The sequence below is a fragment of the Rhinolophus sinicus genome, chromosome 18 (genome assembly GCF_057876585.1).
Source record: "Rhinolophus sinicus isolate RSI-liver-muscle chromosome 18, RSI-T2T, whole genome shotgun sequence".
Classification (NCBI taxonomy): Eukaryota; Metazoa; Chordata; class Mammalia; order Chiroptera; family Rhinolophidae; genus Rhinolophus; species Rhinolophus sinicus.
The window spans coordinates 116281370-116307872 of NC_142518.1; the positions used below are offsets into that span (position 1 = coordinate 116281370).

Consider the following 26503-nt stretch of genomic DNA (forward strand, 5'->3'; position numbering starts at 1 on the left):
ACTGGTGCTTACAGATACATGGACTGTCTCTGGAAATGGCAATCCAGAGCTGGGGGCAGGGGCAGGTAAGGCACTTTCTACCTCATACCCTTCAATCACGGCTCTTAATCTCTTGTGTGCCATGGAGCCCTTAGGCAGTTTGCCCAGGCCTGTGGCTCTCTTCTCAGCATGTTGATTTTAAGCCAATAAAGTAAAATACATAGGGATTACAAAGAACACCAATTATACTGAAATAGTGTACTCAAAATAGTTTTACACTGTCATATGTATACATATCTTTGTTACTCTACTAAGTGAAAATTTAGTGGTAGGTCTGAAAAACACCATGGATGTGTGGTTATGAGCAGCAGTGGTATTTTGACATGGCTGCAATAACAAATCTCTGATTTCTATTGGTGACAAAGTCATAGGTACTGCTCCTCTAGTTTGCTGCCTACTCAGACAGACATCTGAATTCTATCCGTGAACTTCAGTTTAAAAACCCCTGCCTTAGATACTGTTGGAATATTTTACCCTGTACATGTGGAGCTAAGTCCTTTTTTCACATCAGGGGAGAGAGGACTTGATTAGCTGAATTTCCACTAATATTTGTATGCATGATGGAAGGGACTGAAAAACAAAGATGTAGCACACAGCCATTCAGTCCACGTAGGGAAACGGTGAGCTGGACAGAAATGCAGTTTGAATTGCTGAAGCACAGGGTTAGCACCAAGATTTTTTTTCATGCTACATAATCACATTACCCTAAAATATTAGGAGTAATTTCTTTTGGTGAGAGCCTAATAATAGGTGTACCATTAATAACCTATTATTAAACTTCAGTTCTAGGTCCAGTTGCCGTTGTTAGTTGCAGGAGGCACAGCCCATCATCCCTTGCAGGAGTCAAACCAGCAACCTTGTGGTTGAGAGCCCACGCTCCAACCAACTGAGCCATCCGGGAGGCAGGTCAGCTCAAGGTGCCGTGTTCAATCTTAGTTGCAGGGGGCACTGCCCACCATCCCCTGTGGGAGTCAAGTCGAACTGGCAACCTTGTGGTTGAGAGCCTCATTGACTGACTTCATTCTAGTTGTGGAGGGCGCAGTTCACAGGCCCATGTGAGAATCGAACCGGCAACCCTGTTGCCCAGAGCTTGCGCTCTAACCAACTGAGCCACCCATCCGCCCTCAGCTCAACTCTTAAACTTCTATCTGTATATTTTGTAATATGCATAATAGATGAGAATAGTAGTGTGTGAACTGTTCGAGAAAACCAGACCCAAAATGGCATCACTTGTGCTAAAGCAGGCAAACCTAGACTTAATACCTGACCGAACTGACATCTCAGCCTTCACCAGAAATGGAATCTTAATCAACCAGTCGGGAATTTTTCTTTTTTTCTTTTTGTCCCCCCTTCTTCCATCTCCCCCAGCCCCCACTCCGGTTCAAGCCATTGTTTCTCAGTCTAGTTGTGTAGGACACAGCTCCCTGGCCCAGGCTGCTATTATGAGCCTTGCACTCTCCATGCTGAGGCAGTCTGTCACTGATTGTCGGTCGGCCACTCACAGTGGCTCACGGCAGCTCTCACTGGCTGCCGGCCACTCACACTGGCCCCCAGCCACTCATGGCAGCACACGGTAGCCCACAGCAGCCGCAGCAGCTCACACTGACCTCAGGCAGCTCACGGCAGCCCAGCTCCAGGGAAAGCTGTTGTTCACAATCTTAGCTGTAGAGGGCGCAGCTCACTGGCCCATGTGGGATCGAACCGGCAACCTCGGCGTTAGGAACACGGTGCTCCAACCACCTGAGCCACGAGGCCGGCCCCACTCTGGAATTTTCTTGTCAATACCAGTGAGGTAATCTGTTATGTGGGCCCTTTCCATCCCCCAAAGGAAGAAGAAACCATCTGCATGATAAAACCTTTACCTTCCCCTTCCCCCCAAAAGTTGACATCCTGGTCTAAAAATAATCTTCTTTTGCTGATAGTTCTCCTGCCCCACCCTTCTATTTTTTGTAGAAACCCTCCCAGTGCTCTTCTACTTGCCGGAGGGATGGGATGCTGTTCGATTCATGAATGACTTAGCCAATTAGATCTTGAAGTTTACTCGGTTGAATTTTGTTTTAACTGTAGTTACATAAAAAATACAGGTCACTTTATATATGTATGTGCTGTAATAAAAAATAAACAACTGCTCTTTATCTGGTTCCTGGCACACAATGCCTAAAACCCTTGGAATCTCCAGTGATTACAGGGCATTTTGTATACTAATGAGGTGACTAGTGGCTGGCCTAAGCAGCTTCAGGATAGGGGCTGGTCACCAAAAAGACCAAGACATAATTAAAGGGTTGGAACTCTTGGCCCCATCTCCTGGCCTCTGGGGTGCGGAGAGGGGCTGGAGATTGAATTAATCACCAAAGGCCAATGATTTAAAGAGTCATGCCTAAGTAATGAAGCCTCCATAAAACTCCTGAAACGTTTGGGTTGGTGAACACAGCAAGGCACGGGGCGCAGGGGGGAGTGTGGCAGTCCCCAGAGGGCATGGAAGCTTCACCCAACTACCGCACCCTCCATACTTTGCCCCATACATCTCTTCCATTTGGCTGTTCTGGAGTTGTATCTTTATAAAAACCAGTAATAATAAGCAAACTGTTTTCCTGAGTTCTGTGAGCTGCTCTAGCAAATTGCTGATCCTGAAGGGGCCGCCGTGGGAACCCTCAGTTTGCAGCCAAGTTGGACAGAAGTGTGGCTGACATGAAGACCCGATACGAGCAGCTGGCATCGGAAGTGAAGGCAGTCTTATGGGAGTGAGCCCGTAAACTAGGGGGTCTGACCCCAACTCCGGGTAGTGTCAGAATCGAGCTGAATTGTAGGACACGCAGTTGGTGTCTGCAGAGAATTGGAGAACTGCTTGGCATGGGAAACTCTCACTGCCCGTGTCACAAGTGTGAGTAAAATCAGCTCCCATATCACAGGGGCTATAATTACAGTATGTTATAGCAGCTTTTCAGTCGGTAACACCTGGTTAACGCAATTCGCCCCTTACTGTGTCATCTTGGGCAGGTCACAGCCTCAGTGAGCCTTAGTTTCCTCCACTACAAAATGGCAATGCCACTCTCAACCTCAAAAGATTATGGCAAGAATTAAAGGAGAAACTATATAGCGTAGCCAGCACATAGTAGGTCCTTGATAACTGTCAGTTCCACTTCTCCAGTGACCGAGCGCACAGTGTGCTGTACTGCACTTTGTTTCTGAGAGGAAACCAAACTGCTTTTCAAAAGTCTACAACCAAAAGATACTCATACATCCCTAGCACAGGTCAGAAAACGGTGGTGAGGCAAGAATGGCTGAGTGATTGGCACAGTGACTCCAGGGTAGGGTACCAGTGACAGAGGCCTGGCACCCAGCCTTCTGCATGTTAATCAGGAGGTCCTAGATTTGGAGTACGAATGACAGCTCCTGCCTCAACGAAGGAGTTTCTATATGCAGCTGCCAGTGTCATCTCAGTGAAAGAAAGTGAATGGGAAACACTTGAGAAAAGTAACTTTAATAATCTTATCTGAACTGTCATATACAAAAGTAATCACTTTCAGAATAAAACTAAGAATGGGCAGAATAGTTTCACACAAAAAAATCTCTACAAATGACACAGTTCTATTAAGTTTGAACTTAAGAGCATGCCTTAAAAAAATATGAGAATCTTCGAGTGAAGTAATATTAACCTAATGCTTACAACACCAGCATGTATTTTTTTGGGGGGTGTGGAGGCAGGAACAGGGGTTAAAGCAGAATTTACAAAAGGTAGAAACAAAAACTTGCCTTTTGAGATCTCTCTTGCCATAAGCCTGAATGCTTCATGCTCCCGAAGAATGCAGTTATGAGAACACATTACCTCATACTGTTTGACTTTAAAATACAATAAATTGGATATTCTCAGGTTGTATTAAGTTGCTTATACAAACTTAAAGTCATGAGCATGACTTCAGGATCTGCACTTTTTATGTCGAGTGCTTTAACAAAGCAGGCTAAGGCCTCCTGGATTTTCCCACACTCTTGCAGGGCTTTTCCACGCGTCACGAGAGTCTCGTAGTCGTCCGCAGCCTCCGTTGCCTTATCTTGACAGTCAGCCAAGTGTCCACCAGACACAGGCTCAGGGTCACCAGGGGAGGTCTCCTGAACTGGAGTGCCAGGCTTGGGTGCAGCCAAGCAGCTGGACTTACTTTCTGAAGACAGGGCTTCTCTGGAAGGTTCCTCTTCTGTACACGCTGGGGCTTCGTCACTGCTTCCCTCTGCTCCGTCCTCCTGACAGTCTTCGGCTTCACTGCTGTTCTCAAGTCCTTCCTCCATGTCTTTTACATGGTCTAAAACCACATTAATGAGAGACCTCCTAGAAGCCAGGGATCTCCTAGAGTTTACGGACTTGTTTACATTGTCAAGTATTTTAGGGGAAAAGAACCTTCCAGGTGGACTGACATCATGTTTGGGAGTTGAAGCATCAAACTGTTTTACAGGTACGACCCGTAAGGGAGATATGTTGAATGGATCTGTGCTTGAACTCTCTTGAAAAGTATTGTCTTCATCTTCACTGTCTGAAATGATCCTTCTGGTTTTCCTTCTGACTCTCACATTAACGATTTCTTCCAGCTCATCATCTTTCTCAGAAAGACCCATACTGACACATGCTTTGCTGTGCACAAACTCTGCTCTGGAATTAGCTGCAGAACCACACAAGCTACTTTCCTTCTCAACAAGCTCTAAAGACGGACTGGAAAGATTTTGTCTATTGTCTGCAGAGTCTTCCAAAAAAAGATTGAAATCACATGCATACTGTGCTGAAGACGCTGGAGGTTCCTCTTCCAACATGGCCTCACAGGCTTGAGCATCCAGCAGTGCATTGTGGGATACTGACAAGTCGTCATCAGCTACTTGAATAACAGATGCATTCGATTCCATGTTTTGATTTTCATTTGTTATAGGATTAGTGGGCCAGGGATTACCATGAGGTAAAATCACATCATCCTTTAGTTCATCTAGATTTGACCCAAGATCAGCTCTGACAGATTTGCTAAGTAAATAACTCGAATTCCCCACAGCGTCCTCTTGCAATACCTCCTGTGTCGGTCCCTCTTGCGATGCCTCTTTGTGTAGAGCCACTCCCGACAAAGAGTCAGTCCAAATTTCTTCTACACTTCCAGAGCCCCTGGGTAAAGCAGCTACGGAGTCAACATCAAGTGTACTTTCGTGTGAGTGCCTACCATCTTGCAGGATGGTAACATTCATCTTCACACTTGAAAGATCCTGTTCCTCGCTGTCCTCGGGCAGATCATCAATGATTACACTTGCCATTTGGGAACTGATTTCTTCCTCCTGGGTCTGATGAACAGTTAGAAGAGGAGAAGTCCGAGGCTGGGGTTTATTCAATTCAGGGCGTTTCTTCTTTGTTTGAGAAGGAAATACAGGTTCTCTCAGCCAGACCCCCTTGTGTCTCGCCATTAAGAGTTCTGTATTTTGAGACTCTCGTTCAACGAGGAATTGAGCTTTCTGAACCCTTTGTTGAATATAGTGAGATTCTTCTATCACATCAAGCTCTTCTTTAACAGACAGATCATGTGTGTACATCAGATCATGGTCTGAGATTCCAGCTATCCCCAAGGAATGCAGGTAGGCAATATGTTCATCCAGTTTCTCATCAGATCTCCTCTGAGCAGCATGCAGAGACTGAAGCTGGAGCTGGGTTACAGAGTTCTGAAAATCCTCGATGGTGAAGAGCTCTCTCAATTCTTGCTTACTAAAATACCGGAAAGGGTTCTTCTTATCCCCAGTAGTTTGTCTTATTAACGAGTCCTTGAAAACCTGTCTTCTGTATATTTTCTCCTCTACAGTCCCACAAGTGATAAGCCTATAAACCACAACATTTTCTCTTTGTCCAATTCGGTGAGCTCTATCCACAGCTTGAGCATCAGTTGCAGGATTCCAGCTAGGGTCAAAAATGACCACTCTTGTTGCTGCAGTTAATGTTAAGCCAACACCACCTACTTGAGTGGTAAGCAGAAAAACAGAGTAATCTTTATTTTGCTGGAATAAGTTAATTCTTTTTTCTCGTTCCACAAGATGAGTAACTGTTCCATCGATTCGCAGTATCTTAAAGTGCCGATTCTTTAAGAGGCGTTCAATGATGTTTAGAATTTGTGTTGATTGGGAAAACACCAGAGTTTGATGGCCTTCATCTCGCAGTCTCTTAAGCAGGTCCATTAGAAATGTCATTTTTCCGGATTCATTCATCAGTGTATCATCAGTTATTTCATTAATATAGTCCATATCTGAGGACTCTTCATCATTTTCATGTTGAGCAGAGAATCTGACAGCCCCTAGATTCAGCAAGTTACAAGCCCGAGCAGACAGCAGCCTAGGATGATCACACAACTTCTTTAAGACACTTAGCTCAGCCAAAGGTGAGCGTGTCTCCATTAACAACTCCTTGATATGATCTAGAGACACGAATTTCCTGTATATTTCTTCTTGTAAAGGTACAAGACGTATCCAAATAATCAAATCATTTTTCCTGGAAAGGGAAGGCATTTCATAAGTGGCATCAACATCTGGATTCTTTTCACTAAGTTCGACTTCTGGGTTGCTTGACCTTTTCTTCTGCACCTCTTCTTTAGTCCTCCTGAGAAAGTAGGGTTTTATGATTGCCATCAAGTTTTCAGAAATTTTAAATCCCAAGGCTTTTTCCCCTGGGGTAGCATCCTTCTCTCTCGCTCGAGTAATAGGATTTTCATACTCCATTTTAAAAGTTTTTAATGTTCCTAGCAGGGACCCCTGACAAGCAAAATCAAACAGGGACCACAGTTCTTGTAAATTATTCTGGACTGGGGTCCCTGTGAGGAGGATGCGATTACTGGCAGGAATAGCACGAGCACATATCGCTGACTTAGTGGATGAGGTTTTTATTTTATGTGCTTCATCAAGGATGACATAGTCCCACACAAACTCTTGGCCATTCAAGCTTGAAAGTTGCTGCCAATTATTGATTAACATCTGGTACGTAGTGATAATGACGCCATTCCTCTGCTGAATCCGACTGAGGTTTCTGGCACGTTCATGTTTGCTGGGACCATGAAAGGTTTTCACTCTCATTCCTGGAGTCCACTTGACAAATTCTTTCAGCCATGTGTTAATGAGACTGGTTGGCATGATGAGCAGCACATGGCTCACAAGTGAAGCATCGAACATACCAGAAAGGAAAGCGATGATCTGAATAGTCTTCCCCAACCCCATGTCATCTGCCAAGATACCACCTTTCCTTCCATCCCTGTACAGGCTGTAGAGGAAAGCTACGCCTTCCTTCTGGTGCTCAAACAGCTGGTTGTGCAGTTCTCGATAAAGCAGCAGGCCAGACTGGCACACATCTGTGAACTCATCATCGCCCTGGTCTGCCAACTCCTCCAAGGCTTCTTGTATTTTCTGGATTCTGCTCATCACCTTTTCATTGGGAAAAATGTCCTTCGCCAAATTGAAAAGTTTAAGTGCTTCTTTCAGATCTCCATTCTTAGTTGCTTCTTTGGCCTCTTTCACATATCTGTAAAAGAAGATTTAAGAAAAGAGGTATAGATATATAATATGTATCCCATATATATATATCATATATGTGTATATATATTGAACATTCAGTCGAAGAACACTTAGGGGTCCATTTTGCAATCCGAACTGCAGTTGGGCTTTTAATATCCTCAATTCAGGATGGGAAAGTAGCACAGAAGATGCCAATGAAAGCTGACATCACTTAAGACACAAATATCCACCAGACACTGCCAGCAACAGCTTCAGGCACTGCTTGTGAGAAATGTATGTGCAAAGGTCATTGGTTCCACAGCATTAAAAAAACTGCCACCCATAAAACGTATGGAGTGGTATTTTTTGTAAAATCAACCAACCACCCAACCTATACTGCGGGAGCATGGAAAGAAGATACATGGGCACGACTCAGGCCTGTTCTTCTGTACCTCTGCAATGCATCTGACAACTACTGATCACTCCCCTTCTTCAAGTTCGCTCCTTCCACCGGATTCCTACCGTGTTTCCCTGAAAGTAAGACCTAGCCGGACCATCAGCTCTAATGTGTCTTTTGGAGCAAAAATTAATATAAGACCCGATATTATATCTTATTGTATTGTATTATATTATATTATATTATACTGGGTATTATATATTATATTATATTACATTACATTATATTAATTATATTAATTATGTTATGTTATGTTATATTATAGACCCAGTCTTATATTAAAATAAGACCGGGTCTTGTATTAATTTTTGCTCCAAAAGACACATTAGAGCTGATAGGTCTTATTTTGGGGGAAACACGGTACAGATGTTGACATTGCAGACCCTTGATAGGATGTGATGAGAAGGGCACTTTACCTCTGCGCTGTTCCCCTCAAAACCCCAAGCCCCAGTCTAACCATGAGAAAAACATCAGACAAATCCCACTGAGGCGCACTCCACAAATACCTGACCAGCACTCCTCAGAACTGTCAGTCATCAAAAACAAGGAAAGTCTGCGAAAGCGTCACAGCCAAGAATCTAGAGACAGATGACTAACTGGACTGTGGTGTCCTGGATAGGATGCTGGAAGAGAAAAAGGACAGTAGGTGAGAACTAAGGAAACCCAAATAAAGTGTGAACTGACTTAGTAAGGACGCACCAGTGCTAGCCCATGAACTGTAACACACGTACCACAACAACGTAAGATGTTAACAGCAGGAAACTAGATGTGGGATCTATGGCAACTCTGTACTGTCTTTGCAATATTCTTCTAAGTCTAAAATGATGTTTCTTAAAAAGAAACAGATCACTCATTTGTATACCTGCCTGTGAACTCCTGGAGAACAGGGACATGGATCAGGTCTTAGACCAGACACTAAGTAACAGTCACCTGAATGAAAAGATGAAGAGCAGGAGGAAAAGAGAAAGAAAAGAGCCTATTGGCTGCAAAACTCTGCAGGTCAGCTGCCCACCTCCCCTCATCTGGTGTGCTTTAGAATCAAGTTACAGGGCGGCTGGATGGCTCAATTGGTTAGAGCGTGAGTTCTTAACAAGGTTGCCAGTCAATTCGCACATGGGCCAGTGAACTGTGCCATCCACAACTAGATTGAAAACAATGGCTTGAGCTTGGAGCTGAGGCTCCAGTGGGCGACCAGTTGGCTCAGTGGTTAGAGCGCAGTGCTCATAACACTAAGGTCACCAGTTTGAGTCCCACATGGGCCAGTGAGCTACGCCCTCCACAACTAGATTGAAAAAGCAACGACTTGCCATCCTGGAAAACCACTCTTCCCCAATATTCCCCTAAAAAAAAAAAAAGAGAATCAAGTTATGTTCCCTGTCACTCTGATGACACAGCAGTGGCCACCAGACCCCTCCACCTACGTGCAGACCCTGAACCCACTCTGCTCTCCCTTCCTCCTGGCCCTCCCCCCGTGAGGCCTTCTCCCCCGAGGACAGTGCTGCCACGGAAGCCTAGCTCGGGGTTAGAGTCCCCATCACCATACAGTGACCTTTTAAATGGCAACTAGACTCCTTAGTACCAGCGTAAGATGCTTACTGCTGGGTTCTCCCCATCCTCTGGATCGCCCACTTGCCGACCTTCTGCCTGAACCACAAGCAGTTTGCAGTATTCCTTGGACACCATCCCTGACTGGCTGGGTTGAACCCCTGATGTCAGCCACATTGCCTGCCCAGTCTCTGCTGCACCCCAGTTAGCACCCCAGCTCTCCCCGTCCACCCCATCTGCTCCACCAACGAAGCTGGCTGAGGACAGTATTTTCCCTATCGTAGGACCCAGAGAACTGAAATACGCTGTTTATAGCACTGCTGTATCTCTGTGTATCCAGTCCCCTTGTCAAAGTGTATACGGATATATCAGACACAACTGGTAAGTCTTTTGATGCTCTACCAGAATCAATAAAACGTGTGTGGCTGACATCCAAACCACAGGTGACCTGAATGGCAGCCAGGACTGGAAAGCAGTCCATCAAAGCCCCAGAAGATGGCGACCTTCTGGTCTCACTTCCAGGGGTGATCATTTTAGTCAAAGTGGAAAACAATTCATCATAATCACTTAATATTACTAAATAGGAACTTCTGGGATAAATTCGAGAATATGGTTCACATTTTAAACTGCAAGCACTGTGCATTATTAATAAGTAACTTTTCCTTGCCTTGACTCATTTGTGAGATGGACATCTAAGAAAAAAAAACACACCCAAAACATAAAGTACACTGCTTTACTCTAATAGCTCCAAACTGGAAACAACCCACGTATCCAGCTTGGATTAACAATCTGTGGTATATTCACACAATGTAATGATACTACTCAATAGAAAAGAATGCATGAATTCATACATGAATTAATCTCAAAAACATGCTGAGACAAAGCAGCCAGCATAAAAGTGTGACTTATATGAAGCTCTAGAACAGGTAAAACTAATCTGTGGTAGAAAACAGAACAGTGGTTGCTTCTGGACGTACAAAATGGGAGTGGGGATCACCTGGGCAGGAAGCATAAGTTTTCACTTTCTGGGGTGAAAACAGTTTGGGTTATACAGATATAGATGTATGCATCTGTCAAAACCCACCAAGTGTACACTTGAAATTTATGCATTTCTTTGCACGTAAATTTCACTTCCAAAGAAAAAATTGCTGAAATCTAGTTAATGGTCTCTATGCCGAAATAGGAGGAAGTATCCTGATGTCTGCAACTTACTCTGAAATGCATCTAAAAAATAAGATGGATTAGTAGAAGAGATGTGTGATAAAACAAGTACTGAAATGTGAATAACAGAATCTGGGTGGTGCATCAAAAAAAAAGGGAAAGCCTGCTTTGCCCATAGGTTGCTGTCTCGGTTTGGAGGCACACGTAACTGGGAATCCTAACTCACTGCAATGTACCCAAGCACTCTAACGCAACTGTTGTCACCAAGGGTACCAGTGACCTTCATATTGCCAAATCCAATGGCGACTCCTTGGTCTTCACGTTCCTTGAACTTTTCTGCTGCATTAAAACCAGACCACCACCTCCCTGCTGAAGTCTTCCCTCCTTGGACAGTGGTACACAACACTCCCTTGGATTCCTTCCTACCTATCTAACCATTCCTTCTCTGTCTGCATCTTCAACTCCATTCCCTCCGTCTGTCCCCATATAAACGTTGGCATTTCCTGGGATCTTTTTGTTGTCACTGCCCTCTGACTCTATGCACTTTCCCACATATTGTATTCATGGCAGTGGCTTTGTACTGGGTTGACTAGCATTCCCCAAAATTTCATGTCGACCTGGAACCTGTGACTGTGACCTTGCTCGGAATTAGGGTCTTTGCAGATGTGATCAAGTCAAGATGAGGTCATACTGCATTAGGGAGCATCCTCATCCAAGAGGTACAGTTGCACAAAGACAGAGTGGAGAATGTGAAGACAGAAGCAGAGATTGGAGCGACGCATCTACCAGTCAAGAAACGCCAAGGACTGTTGGCACCACCAGAAGCAGGAGAGGCACGAACAGACTCCCTTACAGTCTCCAAAAAGAAAGTAACCCTGGTGACACCTTGATTTCAGACCTCTGGCCTCCAGAACTATGAGAGAATAGATTTCTGGGCATTTTTTATTGTGGTGAAATCTAGGTTAGACAAAATTTGCCATTTTAACCATTTTAAGTTTTACTTCAATGAAATTAATTACATTCACAATGTTGCACAACCATCACTATCTATTTCTAAAGCTTCTTCATCACCCCAAACATAAACTCTGTTCCCCATCCCCCCAGCCCCTGGAGACCTCTATCCCACTTTCCATCTCTGTGTGAATTTGCCTATTCTCGGTATCTTATACAAGCAGAACACACAATATGTGGCCTTTTGTGTCTGGCTTATTTCACTCAGCATGTTTTGAGGGCTCATCCGGGTTGTAGCCTGTGTCACAATTTCACTCCTTCTTAAGCCTGAATAACATTCCGTTGCATGTAAACACCACAGTTAATCCATTCACCTGCTGATGGACACTTGGGTTGTTTCCACCTTCCGGCTCTTGTGAGCAGTGCTGCAATGAACATGGGTATACAAGTCTCTAGATCCATTTTCAATTCTTTTGGACACATACCTGAGAGTGGAGTTGCTGAATCACGTGGTAACTCTCTGTTTAACTTTCTGAGGACCTGCCATTTGTTTAGGGCACTGAGGAAATGGATGTGGCCGAGCTAGAATTTTTAACAGATGCCTGAAAAATCCAAAGCCATCGCTGTGTCCACTATTCCATCTTGCCTCCATGTTACATTTTCCCCAGGCCCACCATCAACGCCCAAATACCTGCTTCCACCTGCCCCCACCATGCTTCAGCAATGCTAAATTCCCACACTGCTTCTGACCCTCTAGACATAAAACTCTGCCCAGTATGCCATGAGGTCGGTTCCTTTTTTCCCCACTGCTTAGCTAACTCCCACTCAGCCTTTAAAAGTCAGTAAAGGCACTATTTTCTCCAAGAAGGCTCCTCTGACATCTGCCCCCTACACATACTCTCTCAGCCCAAACCCCAGAATTCTGGACTGGGGATATGACATATTATCTGTATTTATATCTATCATATGAAAATTTCCATCTGTCTTTCTTCCCCACCACACTACAAGGATGTATCTTTTTCACCACCATATCCTCAGCAACCAGCAGTGTGCGCTGGTGCACAGCAGGCATTTAGCAAATGTTTGCTGAAGGCACAAAATGGTGAGATCAGGATACTCAAAAGTTAAGAGAAAGAAAGCATATTTCAGACACAATGGGCAACCTTTTGTCTTTCCAGGAGTTTGCAAGCCTCCATCGAAGCTACCTTAAAAGTTCTTCCACTAATCATACACTAGCCAACTAAAATCTGCCCAACCACCTAAGAGCCTTCAAAACAGCACATTAGGGCTGGTCAGATGGCTCAGTTGGTTAGAGCACGGTGCTCTTATCAACAAGGTTGCTGGTTCGATCCCCCGCATAGGCCACTGTGAGCTGCGCCCCCGGCAACTAGTATGAAACAACTACTGGACTTGGAGCTGATGGGTCCTGGAAAACCGCACTTAAAATAAATAAAAGTTTAAAAAAAACCCAGCACATTAACTGACTTTATGAGTAGCCTTCTTAAAACAAATCCAAAACCTCAGGGTGGTAGAACTCTCAATGGAAGAACCTGAGCTTAGCTCTGAGACCGAGCAGAAGCTGACACCCCGAGCCAGCACTGCTCCTGCATGAATTCTAATCAGAGGTGGCATGAGGCTCTAATCCCCAGTGCTGCCCTACAGAGCTCTCCCGTGATAAGCATTTCTCAAAGAATCACAGGAAGAAGTTCGTTACAAACTACAGTAACAGCGGCGAAGGAAAAGTATGGGGGCCTATTAGAGCACACAACAGGGGAACCTGGGCATGACAAGCTGTGAGCCGCAGACCTCTCCAGATTCGGTCCTGGCTGCATACACCCAAAGTGTCGTTGTTGCAGAGCGAAGACCTGTGGGCATGCGGCAAGTGGCAGAGCACCAGGCGCCCGTCTAGAGGGGCCCAGCTGCTCTCCTTTCCTGTGGCAACTGCAATGCAGGAGGAAGAGCCCAGGGTTACCAAGACCTTCTCAGGGTTGGAAAAAGGGAGAAAATGCTGATTTTATGTGAATTCTCCTGATGTGTCCATGCTAACTAATGTATGTTTTTAAAAACACTGGCTCATGAGCTCCCACTTTGTGACCTCTGGTTTATCTCAGCCTGAAAAATTACCATCGACTTTGCTTGGAACTCCTCTCCAAACGCTTTCTCCTCAAAATAAATGCTGGTAGGCCTACAGCTCTCGGGATAGGAGCCCACACAGGTTTGCTTTGGGGCTGAACACCGTCCACCCATAAGACCAATCGCTTCGAACAGCATAGGCTTTCTGTAGTACTTATTATCTGTGTCGCCGGCTTGGGATTCCACAGACAAGGAGTATGTGGACCAAACCACAGGGCCTTCGTGCCCTGTCCCAAGGGAATCCAAGCAGGCAGGACGAGCACGGCCTACTTCCAGGTGGCTAAGACAGGCAGGGACCTGGTCCCCCTTCTTAGAAACACTGGTGGAACTTCTGCCTGAATAAACAGGAAGGCGGCATCCTCGTACATGTCAACACGCCCTCAGAAAGCAGCTGAACCTGCTAGCTAATTACTGCAGGGAAAAAAACAGCCAATTAATAATTATGCCCAAAGCAAAATGATCCTTTTTTGTGACACAGTAGATGTGCTAGGCATCCAGATGGATCATACTGGCCAATGCTGCTCAGCAGAAAAGCAGTTTCATTATTTGGAGAAGCATTTGGTGGGGAACATCCTGACTGGCCCTTTGAGATAAAGTCCAACTGAAAATGAAGAATTCTCCAAGAACAATATTAACTTCTTTTACAGTAGATAGATCTAGATCTTCAGTACTTCCAGCCCCCAAAGTTATCTGGATAACTGCTGTATTGGGGGACAAAACTCTGGAGCTTCAAGCAAGCACTTCTTCCAGAATTTGAGCAAGGCTATGGTTGTTTGGAAAGAAGCCCTGAGCCCTCATGTTTGCCTTCAATTCACCTGCAGGCCACTTCAGTGGGGAAGGAGAGAAGACCTTCCATTAAGATGGGACTATAAATCTGAAAACAAACCATGACCTATGTTATAGTTACAACAATCACTAAATCGAGTATTTCTTTGTTTTATCAATTTTCCTATATATGTGTTATATTTCAGAACAAAAGTTTTCAAGAATATTACTTGCCCACCCACCTGGCCAGAGGACAACACCTATCACCAAAGAAGATGGGTATGAAAGCTTTCTGAGCAGACAACAAAACCAAAACACAATAGTAACCATAATTCCCTACACCTAGAAAATGTCTGAAGTATGGGTGTTTTACGTTGCTCCAGGAAAAAAGAGTCTAGATGCTAAATTCTATTCCACTGAGCTCCTTGTCTATACTTATACAAGTACCACACTGTCTGGACTACAGTGAGTTCTGAAATGAGGAAGTGTGAGTCCTCCAGCTTTGTTCTTTTTCAAGACTGTTTTAAATGTTCTGGGTCCTCTTCATTTCCATAAAGCTTTTTATAATAGCTTGTCAATTTCTGCAAAAGAAAAAGACAGCTGGGATTTTGTTAGCATCGGAACGTGTAGATCACTTTGGGGAGCATTGCCATGTTAGCAATAATAAGTCTCCCAATCCATGAACACTGGCTATCTTTCCATTTATTTAGGCCTTCCTGATCCTCTATCAACAATGCTTCGTAGTTTTCAGCATACAAGTCTTGCACTTCCTTGGATACATTTATTCTTGAGCATTACATTCTTTTTGGTGCTGTTGTAAATGCAATTGTTTTCTTAATTTCATTCACTATTATGCATACAAATACAACTAAATTTTGCATATTGATCTCACATCTTGCAACTTTGCTAAGTTCGTTTATTGGCTCTTATAGTTGTGTGTGTGTGTGCGTGTATTTATACGGTTTTCTACATACAACATCATGCCATCTGCGAAAACAGACAGTTTTCCTTCTTCCTTTCAATCTGCATGACTTACTTTTCTTTCTTTTTCTTGCCTGACTGCCCTGGCTAGAACCTCTATTACAATGTTAAGTTATAATCAATCATTATGTTGAATAGTAATGGCGAGAGCAGATATCCTTGCCTTGTTTCTGATACAGGGGGGAAGCTTTTAGTCTTTCGCCATTAAGTACATTAGCTGTGGGTTTTGTACATACCCCTTGATCAGGCTGAGGAACTTTTCTTGTATTCCTAGCTTGTTGAGTGTTTTTATCATTAAAGGGTACCAGATTTTGTCAAATTGTTTTTTTCTGCACCTATTGAGATGGACACATGTTTTTTGTCCTTTGGTTTTAGACAAGTAAAGTTTGACATGTCTATTATCAAGTAGAGATGTCAAGGAAGCAGCTGGATACAGGAGTCAAGTCTGGAGTTCAGAAGGTCAGGACTAAAACCAAAAATGTGAAAATTCTAAGCATAAAGATGGGATTTAAAGCCAAGAACCTGGATAAGATCAACAAAGGAAGGAGTACAATTTAAAAAACAAACAAACAAACAAAAAAACCCATGGCACTCCAACATTAAGAAAATTTACAGAATTCCAGCTAATGAACACAAAAAGAATGGTGATATTGTAAAAATCACCACTATGTAATCCCTAATGAAAGAACTAATTGATTATCAATGGATGAAAGGTTGATGGGGAACTGGGTATTCACAAGATGCTAAAGTATCCCCAACATACTTTTTATCCATCATAAGGAGGAAAATGTAACCCTCAAAGGAATAATCAGCCTGTGAGCACCAGTCTTAACAAGATCAAAAGTAAGAAAATCAGACATTCTATGCTTACTGATCTGATGTAATATGAAGTACATGGCCTCACCTACAAAGTATTCAGGCCCAAAATATTTAATCTTAAAATTTTTTTTGCTTTAGAATAGTTTCTTTTTAATTTTTTTAGTGAGCTATAATTGACATATGACATTATATTAGCTTCAGGCATACTACATAATGATTCAATATTTGTATATATTGTGAAATGATCACCACACTAAGTCTAGTTAACACCCATCACCATACATAGTTATAAAATTGTTTTCTAGTGATGAGAACTTTTAAGATCCACTCAGCAACTTTGAAATATGCAATACAGTATCTTTTTTTTTATTATTAAATTTATTGGGGTGACAACTGTTAGTAAAATTACATAGATTTCAGGTGTACAATTCTGTATTACATCATCTATAAATCCCATTGTGTGTTCACCACCCAGAGTCAGTTCTCCTTCCATCACTATACATTTGATCCCAATACAGTATCATTAACTATAGTCGCCATGCTGTACATTACATCCCCAGGACTTATTTATTTTATAACTGGAAGTTTGTACCTTTGATTCCCTTCACCCACTTCGCCTGCCCACCCCCCACTCCTCTAGCAACCACCAATCTATTCTCTGTATCTATGAGCTTGGTGGTTTTTGTTTTTAGATCCCACATATAAGTGTGATCATAAAGTATTTGTCTTTCTCTGACTTACTTCACTTAGCATTATGCCCTCAAAGTCCATCCCTGTTGTCGCACATGGCAAGATTTCCGTCTTTTTTATGGCTGAGTATTCCACTGTGTATATATGCTACATTTTCCTTATCCATTCATTTATCAAAGCTTTACATTTAAATTACAGGAGAACAAGCTAATGACACTACAAGGAAGCCATCAGACTAATCAAAATAATTGGCATAGAAATGAAAGCGGGGGATGGAGGGTAGGGGGAGTCAGGGGTGAGCAGAGATTGTTCTAGATTAAAAGAGGCTTAACAAATACAATGCAGCCTGCGGACTTCTTTGGATCCTGATTCAAACAAACCAATTATAAAAAGACTTAAGACCATTTAAAAAATTTAAATATGGACTGTGCATTAGCTGATATCAAAGAATTTGTTTATTTATTGTTAGGTGTGACGTGGTATGATGGTTTTGTAAGAACATTTTCTTTTTCAGCTACATACATTTCGTATTTAAGGATGAAATGCCATGATGTCTGAGAATTTATTTTACAGGACGTTAGAGGAAAATGAGGAGAAATCAACAGAATCTGACAAGCAGCAACCAGTGAGGCAGAAGGAAAATCAGAAAAGTGAGGGGTCCTGGAAGCCAAATGAATCCAGTGTTTCATGGAGAAGGGATCAGCTCTGTCAAATACTGCCGGGAAGTCAAGGAAGATGAGGATTACAAATCAACCAGTAGATTTAGTTACATGAAAGTCATTGGTGACACCAACAGAGTACACGCAAGTGGGTGACACAGACAGTGAGTGCCAGAGAGAAAAGGTGGCCAACACAGGAGAGAACGTGGGTGACGGAGATAAATACAGGGTGGGTGACTCTGCCAGTCTCAGTTCCAAATTCACCCAGTAGCTGTTCTGTGATAAGGGACAGAATCCCTTTAAGCATCTCTCCCTTACAAGCCAGCACGATATAAAGCTTTCTCAGCAGAGGGCACCCCTGAAGCCAGCTGCTGCAGCACAGTAGGTCAGCCAGGTGGCCCACAGCCACACCTAGAACACAAACTCCCTCAATGACGTTGAAGCCTCCGCCAGGCCTAGAGACAACCTTGCAGCTCTCTCTACATGGAAACCAGCTTCCCCAGCAGCTCGCCTATACCCCGGGGCCCCACTCCTTCTGCAGGCCCAAGCCATGGGTGGTTGACAGCCTGCTCCCCACCTGCATTCCAGAAGGTGGCTTCCGGTTGGCCTGGGCCAGCCAGCGCACTTCTCTGCTATTCAGTGGGCAGGGCCACATTCTCTCCAAGGAGGTCTGAGCCTCCCAAGTTTGTCCTTCCCTGGGTACTGTCCCTGAGCCCTAGGGTACCATGATGCAGTTTCCTCATTTTTTATAGTCACTCATCTATCATTTTAATAATTCTTTATATTAAAAGAAAGAATGTCGCGAAGGCCCGCGGCGGGTGTTGACGCGATGTGATTGCTGCCCAGTGCTCTGAATGTCAAAGTGAAGAAATTCAATGAAGCGGGAGTAAACGGTGGAAGTAACTATGACTCTCTTAAGGTAGCCAAATGCCTCGTCATCTAATTAGTGACGCGCATAAATGGATGAACGAGATTCAAAAAAAAAAGAATGTAGGTGACAGGGAAAAAGGTGGGTCACAGAAAGAGAATGGGTCATAGAGACAAGTAGAGAGAGTGACAGAGATCATGGGTGACAGAGAAAGGGGGGAAGGGGCAACAGAGAGAGAGACAATGGCAGAGAGCAAGAGAGAGAACAGGAGTGCCAGAGAGGGAGAACAGGTGACACAAAGGGAGAAATAATGGGTGACAGAAAGAGACAGAGATGGAGGGGGGGGGGAATGCCAGAGAAAGAAGGGGCAACGGGGCAGGGGGGCAATAGAGAGTGGAAGCACGCAGGGCATACAGAGAATACAAGTGGGCAGTGGGCATCAGAGTAAGAGGGTAGGCAAGAGAGGGGCTGCTGGGCTGACAGAGTGTGTGACAGTCATCATATGTGACAGAAAATGAAGGGGTGTGAAAAAGAAAACCCGTGTGCAGAGAAGGTATGACAGCAAGTTTCAAAGTTTCCTTTCATGTCTTAGGCGGGAGAGGCAGAGAGACAGGGAAGGAGAGAGACAGAAAGGTGAGAGAGGGAGGGAGAAAGAGAGAAATGGTGTGAGCGTCGGGTTTGTGTCAAGGAGCAGAATTATGAGAAGGGGATTTCGGGGAGGGAGGGTGGAAGAGGGCGGGAGAGACTGAGAAATAAAAGAGGAATTATGAGAGTTCAGGGGTCATGAGTGAGATGTCATGAGATAGGGAAACTGTGAAAGCAAGGTGGGGACTGTGAGAGCAGAAGATGATGGCGAGATGAGAGGTGGTTGCTGAGGGGAGTGGGAGACAAACACTCGGAGAATGTTCCGGAGACAGCACGTGTGAGCGAGTGAGAGACAGGTGCCAGCATGAGAGGCAGTACCGGGGAACCAGTGCAAGCTGAGAGGCCCCCTTGCTTGCTCACAGAAAGGAGGGAAGTGTTGACTAAAGGCCTTAAGCCTTATTATCACCATTTTCCAAAAGAGGAAACTGAGGTTCAGAAAACGTCAAGTGACTTGCATGAGGTCTCCCAGCTAGCAGATGGCAGGGCCGGAATCTGACCCCAAAAGGCCCAGCTCTAAAGCCAGCACTCTACCACCCCACACTGCCTCCCTGTTTTCCCCAAGTCTTTCTTAAGGTGGTCATGTAACGTAGCCCAGAAATGGGCTTTTACCCCTCTGTAAGGAGACCTTTTGGCTTTTAAAGGCCTTAAAACATTACTTTTTTTTTGGAAAGGGAGACAGAACTATTCACTGCCCCACTTTCTTTGTACTACGTCAAAATTTAAAACTTCTGTGCATCAAAGGACACAATCAACAGAGAGGAAAAGGCAACCCACAGAATGGGTGAAAATATCTGCCAATCATATGGGTGAAAATATCTGTCAATCATATATCAGACAAAGAAGGTGATAATCTCCAGAATACAGAATTACAACTCAACAACAAAAACAAAGTACAACTGAAAAATGGGCAAAGGACTTGAATATCCATTTCTCCAAAGAAGACATGCAAATGGCCAAGAAGCACATGAAAAGATGCTCAACATCACTGATCATCAGGGAAATGCAAATCAAAACCCCAAAGAGATGCCACCTTACACACATTAGGATGGGCAGTAACAATAACAACAAAATAGAAATAACAAGTGTTGGTGACAATGTGGGGAAACTGGAACCCCTGTGCACTGTTGGTGGGGATGTGAAATGGTGCAGCTGCTCTAGAAGACAGTATGGCAGTTCCCCAAGAAATTGAAAAGTAGAATTACTGTGTAGCCCAGCAATCCCACTTCTGGGCATACACCCGAAAGGACTGAAGCAGGTTCTTGAAGAGCTCTGTGCACCCCCATGCTCACAGCAGCCACATTCACAGCAGCCAAGAGCTGGAAGCAACCTGAGTGTCCATCGGTGGATAAGTAAAATGTGGTCTATCCATACGGTGGAATATTATTCAGCCTTAAAAAGGAAGGAAATCCTGTCACATGACACAACGTGGATGAACCTTGGGGACATAATGCTCACTGAAATAACCTGGTCACAAAACGATGAATACCGTGTGATTCCACTTACATGGGGTCCCTGGAGGAGTCAGATTCACAGAGACAGAGAGGAGAGAGCAGAATGATGGGTGCCAGGGGCTGGGGCTGAGGATGATGAGCTGTTGTGTAACAGATACAGAGTTTTAGTTGTGCAAGATGCAGCGTTCTGGAGATGGATGGGGTTGATGGTTATACAACACTGTGAATGTATTTAATACCACTTCAGAATGGTTAACATAGTAAATTGTATGTTGTAGTTTATCACAATTGAAAACATTTCTCGGGGCAGACCGGTGGCTCAGTTGGTTGGAGCCCCGGCTCTCAACCACAAGGTTGCGGGTTGGACTCCTCCAAGGGATGGTGGGCTACGCTGCCTACAACTAACAACAGCAAGTGGACCTGGAGCTGAGCTGCGCCCTCCACAACTAAGACTGAAAGGACAACAACCTAAGATTGAAAGGACAACAACTTGGCTTGGAAAAAAGTCCTGGAAGTACACACTGTTCCCCAATAAAGTCCTGTTTCTCTTCCCCAATAAAATCTTTAAAAAAAAAAAAAAGCGTTTCTCAAAGCTCATCCCCACATCACCGTGCCCCTCCCCACGCCCCCGCAGCCACCTGGTGAATGCTTACTCATTTTTCATTACAAATGCCTCTTCCTCCTGTGAGGCCTTCCTTCCCGTAGCCCAGCGACCCTTGTAATTGGCCACTCCCCCCTTTATGCCCACATAATGCCTTCCACGTTATACCTTACAGCACGTATCAAACCTTACAGCTTTACCTACCACTTTCCACTACCAGTTTATAAGCAATCAGGGGGCAGGGTAATGTTTCACTAATCTGTGTGCCCTAGGCCGGCAAAGACTCAACAAAGGCTCGATCAACTGAAGTTCTGGCTCTTGAGTTCATAACGGAGTTATTTGACAAAAAGAAAAAAACAAAAAACGGGGCATCCGCGGGCTCCCCAGGCTTTAAAATCTGAGCGGATTCCCACGCCCTACTCGGAGAAATCGGGCGCGTCTCACAGGCTCGGCCTCAGCAGTTTGGGCCAATGGGAGGGTCTGAGAGCCCCCACCCCCACGCCCGGCCAGCGGCCCAGACATACCTCCGATAATGGGCAGCCTGCTCTGGGCCCAAGACCTCGGCTTCCGCAAACCCTCCGGACGCCTCCATGACCCTCAGCTTGGGTTCCAGGTATCTCCGCCCGGGATAGAATTTCGCTCGCTCCCGCCCTGCGCATGCGCCCCAACCGTCGGCCGCTGGCTAGCCAATCTGCTACACCGCGCTCCGGCACCACCGCCTGGGCCCCGCCCACGAAGGTCGTGCGCCTGCGCCTACGCGCGCTGGAGCTAAGAGACCGTCCAGCCTCCCGGCGGCGTGGGGTGGGCGTGTCACCTCGTTTTGTCTAGCATTTTCAGTCCAATCCAAACCGTGCTGAGGCTCTTCCGTGTGTGTGCTTGTGCGTGTGCTGTCCTCGTGAGTGAGTAGACTGCGTGATATGATCTGTCATTTTAGTAGCCACTAGAGACCTCCTCCACAGCCTGCACCCCAAATATCCTACCTTCCCTGCTCGCCCACGCCTGGCACTCAGCAGGCTTGGAATTCAAACACCCTGGGAGGCATCGACCCCGTGACTTTACTCACACTGAAGAAGGCTCTATAGGAACCGAGCCAAAGCTCTCATTTAAGAAATAAGTAGTGCTGTCGTTATGGTCAACATTTCTTCAGAAGCGCCGATTGAGATGCAGTCATATTTTCAAAGGCAGAGCTCAGGGGGGCGGGGAATGAGGCGATTGAGTTTAATGGCTTGCTTGGGCAACGCAAATAGGAGGTTGTGAGACAAAAATTGTTCTTGTTCATATACCGATAAGAACAAGAACATCATGATTCCTCAAGGCAGTAATTAACACTCAGTATTTGAAAACTCACCAATTGGCCCAGTCATATGGCAACCATGTGGCCAGAGAATTTTAAGCTTTTTGTACATTTCATAGACCACTAGGCATTACAAACGGGATCTCAGAGAAGATGGGCTATTTTCCTGGTTTATATGACTTTAAGTCTAGGCCCTCTCTTAAGAGGGCTTTTAGTATACTATTATCCCCATTTTTCAGACACGAAAACTGAGGCTCAGAGAGATAAAATGACTTTGCCTAAGATTCCAGAGCTGGAAAATGGCAGAGCAAAGGCCCTGATCACTGGGAAGACAGGACCAACCGTCCCGCTCCCCTGCCCTTAGGCTACTGGATTTTTCTCGGGTGCCATTTTCACACAGCCACAGGACTCCCCCTTCTTTAAACCCACGAAGTCCTCCAGCTCTCCTTCCTTTCCCCTCAGTCCTGCAGTCCTTGCTTCCTTTGGGCCCTCCTCAGTGCCTTCTGGAGCCCCCACTCCCACCCCAGGGCACCAGTGACCTGGGAAACTCACCACCCATGGCTCCTAGTCTTCCTTTGTTACTGGTCACACACATTCACAGACTGCAAATAACAGAGAAGTTAGTGAGGATGTACAGTGGGTAAATGAAGAGAATGAAAGAATCAAAATAATAGTTACTACTATATCCCATTTATGTTGCCAGGCCCTGTTCAAAGCACTTTTACTTATATTAACTGTCTTGGCCGTACCTCATTTCACATCTACCCCGAAGGGAGGGCTCCCATTCCCCCAGCTTCTCTCAAGGGGATGGGGTTTTAAAAGCCTTCCATAATTATTGTTAATTTTTTAAGTGTGATAATGGTACTGTTGTATTTTTGAAAGTCCTTATCTGCTAGAGATACATAGTGGAGTATTTTCAGATAAAATGATATGACATCTGGGATTTACATTAAAATACTTCAGTTGGGGGGAAAAACGAGAGGGGCACAGATGAACATAGATTGGCAAAATGTTGATAATTGTTGAAGCTTATTAGAAGAGGTTCATTATCCTCTACTTCTCTGCATGTTTGAAATTTTCCATAATAACAATTTTTTGTTATCTGTTCTGCAAATTACACTGAGTCACCCGCACTCACAAACTGCAAATAAGATAATGAGGTCTTGTGGGAGAGTTCAGAATGGGTAAATGGAGAGATGGATGGGGTACTTGAATGCCAGTCCTTGTTCTACACACTTTATACACACCCTCACGACCTTGTTAGCTAGTGTATATTGCTATTGTCTTCCCTTATACATAAGGGAACTGAGGCACAGAAATATTGAGTAAGTTACACAAGTTTGCACAGCTTGTGAGTGGTAAAGCTGGGGTCCGAACCCAGGCAGTGTGGCTTTTGAGGTTTTGCTCTTACATACTCCACTGGTTAGATATAGAAAGCAGCTGATAGATGAAGAGAGGGATCCCTTCATCCATTTACTTATTCGTTTATTTAATGAATATGTGTTGAGCCTTTACGAGATGGTCAGGCAAGAATGTGGGTGCTGGGGTACAGTGGTGAACAAAACAGACAGACAGTTCCTTGCTGTCAAGGACCTTATGGTGGGGGTTGACTTGAAACAATAATCACGTGAGCATATGGAAAATTACAAACTGTGATGAGGGCGCACAAGGCAAACTCCAGGGAATTCTGAGAGCAGATGATGAGGTACCTGACCCAGTCTGGCCGCCCTGGGAAAGATTTCTTTGAGGAAGCAGCATTTGAGCTCTTAGAGCTGAAGGTTAAGGAGGAGTTAACGAAACCAAAAAGGCAAGGGAAGCGCATTACCTACCTTCCTTGGCTCCCAGCCCCATGCTCTTTCCAGCACAGACCGTGGCTTTCCTACCTAGGAGGAGGAGGGAGGCCAACTGGGTGTCAGAAGAATGCTGCTCTTGGGACTGGCACTGGGAGAAGGTGTTTTTGGAGACAGGTATAAATGACCACATGCAATCTTCATGGGCAAGGAGATCAAGAGTGTCTTTAGGGCAGAAAAGAGAAAGAAGTGATTTGGAAGCAGGAAGAATTTGATTGCCAAATACCTACTTACGCTTTCTCCCCCCTGTTTCTAGCTAGGGTTTTAAAGTGGGTGGGGTTTTTTAGAGGGTGGAAAGGGGAGCTGGGGCTGAGGTCCTAATCCCCTGTTTTGGAGAGGGAAGTAAGAGGTAGGCGCTCGGGCCCGCTCGGCGCCCAGCCATAAGTCATCTCCGGCTCTGCCAGCAGGGGGAGCTGGAAACCAAATTTCCTGAGAATGGCAGCGGGCCTGCTCCCCCCACCCCCACCTCCCCGAGCTGGACAAATTCTTACCGGAAACTAACAAAGTCATCCCAAGATGCTGTGGAAATGACAGAAACCGGGGACAGGGGGCGGGAGAAGGAGCCAAGAGTTAGAATTATCTGCAGGGTCTTTGCACTAAATTGCCAAGTCTTTGATGATTCCTTTCTAAACCTGCAGGCACCAAAGGGTAGGGCATCCTTTGACAGGACAGTGCTGCTGCACAAAACATGGCATCCTCCTCTCCCTTCGTGCAACCTCATCCACTCCCAAGACCTCACAATTCTGTCTCTAGCCTCATCCTCCCTCCTTAGTTTCAGACCTAGATGACCAACTGGATACAGGACATGTCTTCCTAGAAGCTCACTCCACATGGCACTGAATTCATCTGCCACCCTCCCTTAGACTTGTTCCCTCAATATTCCCCATCCCCATGAACAGCACTAACAATACCCCAGTTGTTCAAGTCAGAAACTGGAGGCATCTTTCCAATCCACCAGAACGTCCTGTGGCTCTTCCTCCAACATATATCCCAAACCCAAACACCTCTTTCCCTTTCCACTGCTACCGGTCTGGTCTATGTCACCCTCATTTCTTGCCTGGCTCACTGCAATGGCCTTCTGACTTTTTTCCTGCTTTTATTTGTGCCTGCTCCTCACTGTCGCTGCACCCAGAAACCAGAGTGATCTTTTAAAAACACTGGTCCTGTCAGGGCCCTGTCTAAACACTTCAGAGCCTCCTCCTTTCCCTCAGAATCAAGTGTTGCCTCCTCGCTATGGCTTACACGGCCCTCTTGTTCTGGTCCCTGACTGCTTCTTCCACCTTCTGTTTCACTTCTTCATGGCCCCTGCGCGCGCGCACGCACGCACGCACACACACACCAGTCTTCTCTAACTGAGCCACCTTATTTACTCACATCTTGCCTCTAGGCCCTCTCACACGCTGTTTCCTCTGCCTGGACTTTCTTCTGTTGACTCCTTGGTTCTCAGCTCAGGTCTCCCTTGTTCCAGGGACCTTCCATGATCCTTCCCAACAGTGGTCCTCTGTAACACAATGTGACACACCCTGCCTCTATCACTGAACTTAGTCCGGGAATGTGGCTGCCCAGTAATCTCTCTGGCTCCCCCATGATCATGTGAGCGCTGTGAAGGACAGATCTGTCTTTTTCAGTTACAGCTTCACAGAGCTTAGCATAGTCCCTACATATCGTAGCTGATAAGGATTTGTTAGATGGATGGATGGATGAATTTGTCAATTTACTAACCCTAAAGTGCAGCACTGGGCCCCTGGTGGGAGATATATCCAAAGCAATAATGGGGACCCGCAGCCAGGGAAGGGGAGAGGTCCGAGCATACCTATAACAGCCACTCCTCTTGCCAGCATTGGATGGGCTCCAGCCAGTACATGGTGTTGTTGGATCCTCTGGACACCCTGTACCTACTTGTTCCCCAGGTCAAGGGCATTTCTGGGAGCTCCTCAGCTTCTTCACCCTCCGGGATCAGCAGAGAAACTCTTCCTACACTGCACGGTGACTCTCCCATCCCAAAAGATGAGATCAAGGCTCCTCCCTGGTGCCAGCCCAGGAAGGGACTCCCAGGGAGCACCTAATCTTTTTTAAAAAAAATTTTTAATTGAGGACAGTGTTTCT

At 45.1% G+C, this 26503-nt stretch overlaps 1 protein-coding gene across 3 annotated transcripts; it reads right to left on the minus strand.

The window, feature by feature from the left end:
- Positions 1 to 3504: 3504 nt before the first annotated feature.
- ERCC6L (ERCC excision repair 6 like DNA helicase) lies at positions 3505 to 25924 on the minus strand. 3 transcript variants are annotated; one of them, XM_074323745.2, is made up of 4 exons: positions 25772 to 25924; positions 24377 to 24562; positions 23100 to 23149; positions 3505 to 7555 (listed from the first exon to the last, which is right to left on the minus strand). In XM_074323745.2, the coding sequence occupies exon 4, from the start codon at positions 7453 to 7455 to the stop codon at positions 3907 to 3909; it is 3549 nt and encodes a 1182-aa protein (XP_074179846.1). In that variant the 5' UTR covers positions 7456 to 7555; positions 23100 to 23149; positions 24377 to 24562; positions 25772 to 25924; the 3' UTR covers positions 3505 to 3906. The 3 variants fall into 3 exon arrangements, with proteins under 3 accessions (XP_074179846.1, XP_074179847.1, XP_019603511.2); XM_074323746.2 differs by lacking the exons at positions 23100 to 23149; positions 24377 to 24562; positions 25772 to 25924 and adding exons at positions 8491 to 8607; positions 21778 to 21893; XM_019747952.2 differs by lacking the exons at positions 23100 to 23149; positions 24377 to 24562; positions 25772 to 25924 and adding an exon at positions 21778 to 21920.
- Between the last annotated feature and the right edge of the window lie 579 nt (positions 25925 to 26503).

Excerpts from the sequence above, each read along its gene's own strand:
- ERCC6L (XM_019747952.2), bottom strand. The coding sequence starts at position 21,845 with ATGGAGGCGTCCGGAGGGTTTGCGGAAGCCGAGGTCTTGGGCCCAGAG. Across the intron at positions 7,556-21,777 it reads CAGGCTGCCCATTATCGGAG|ATATGTGAAAGAGGCCAAAG; the intron begins GTATGTCTGGGC and ends CTTCTTTTACAG.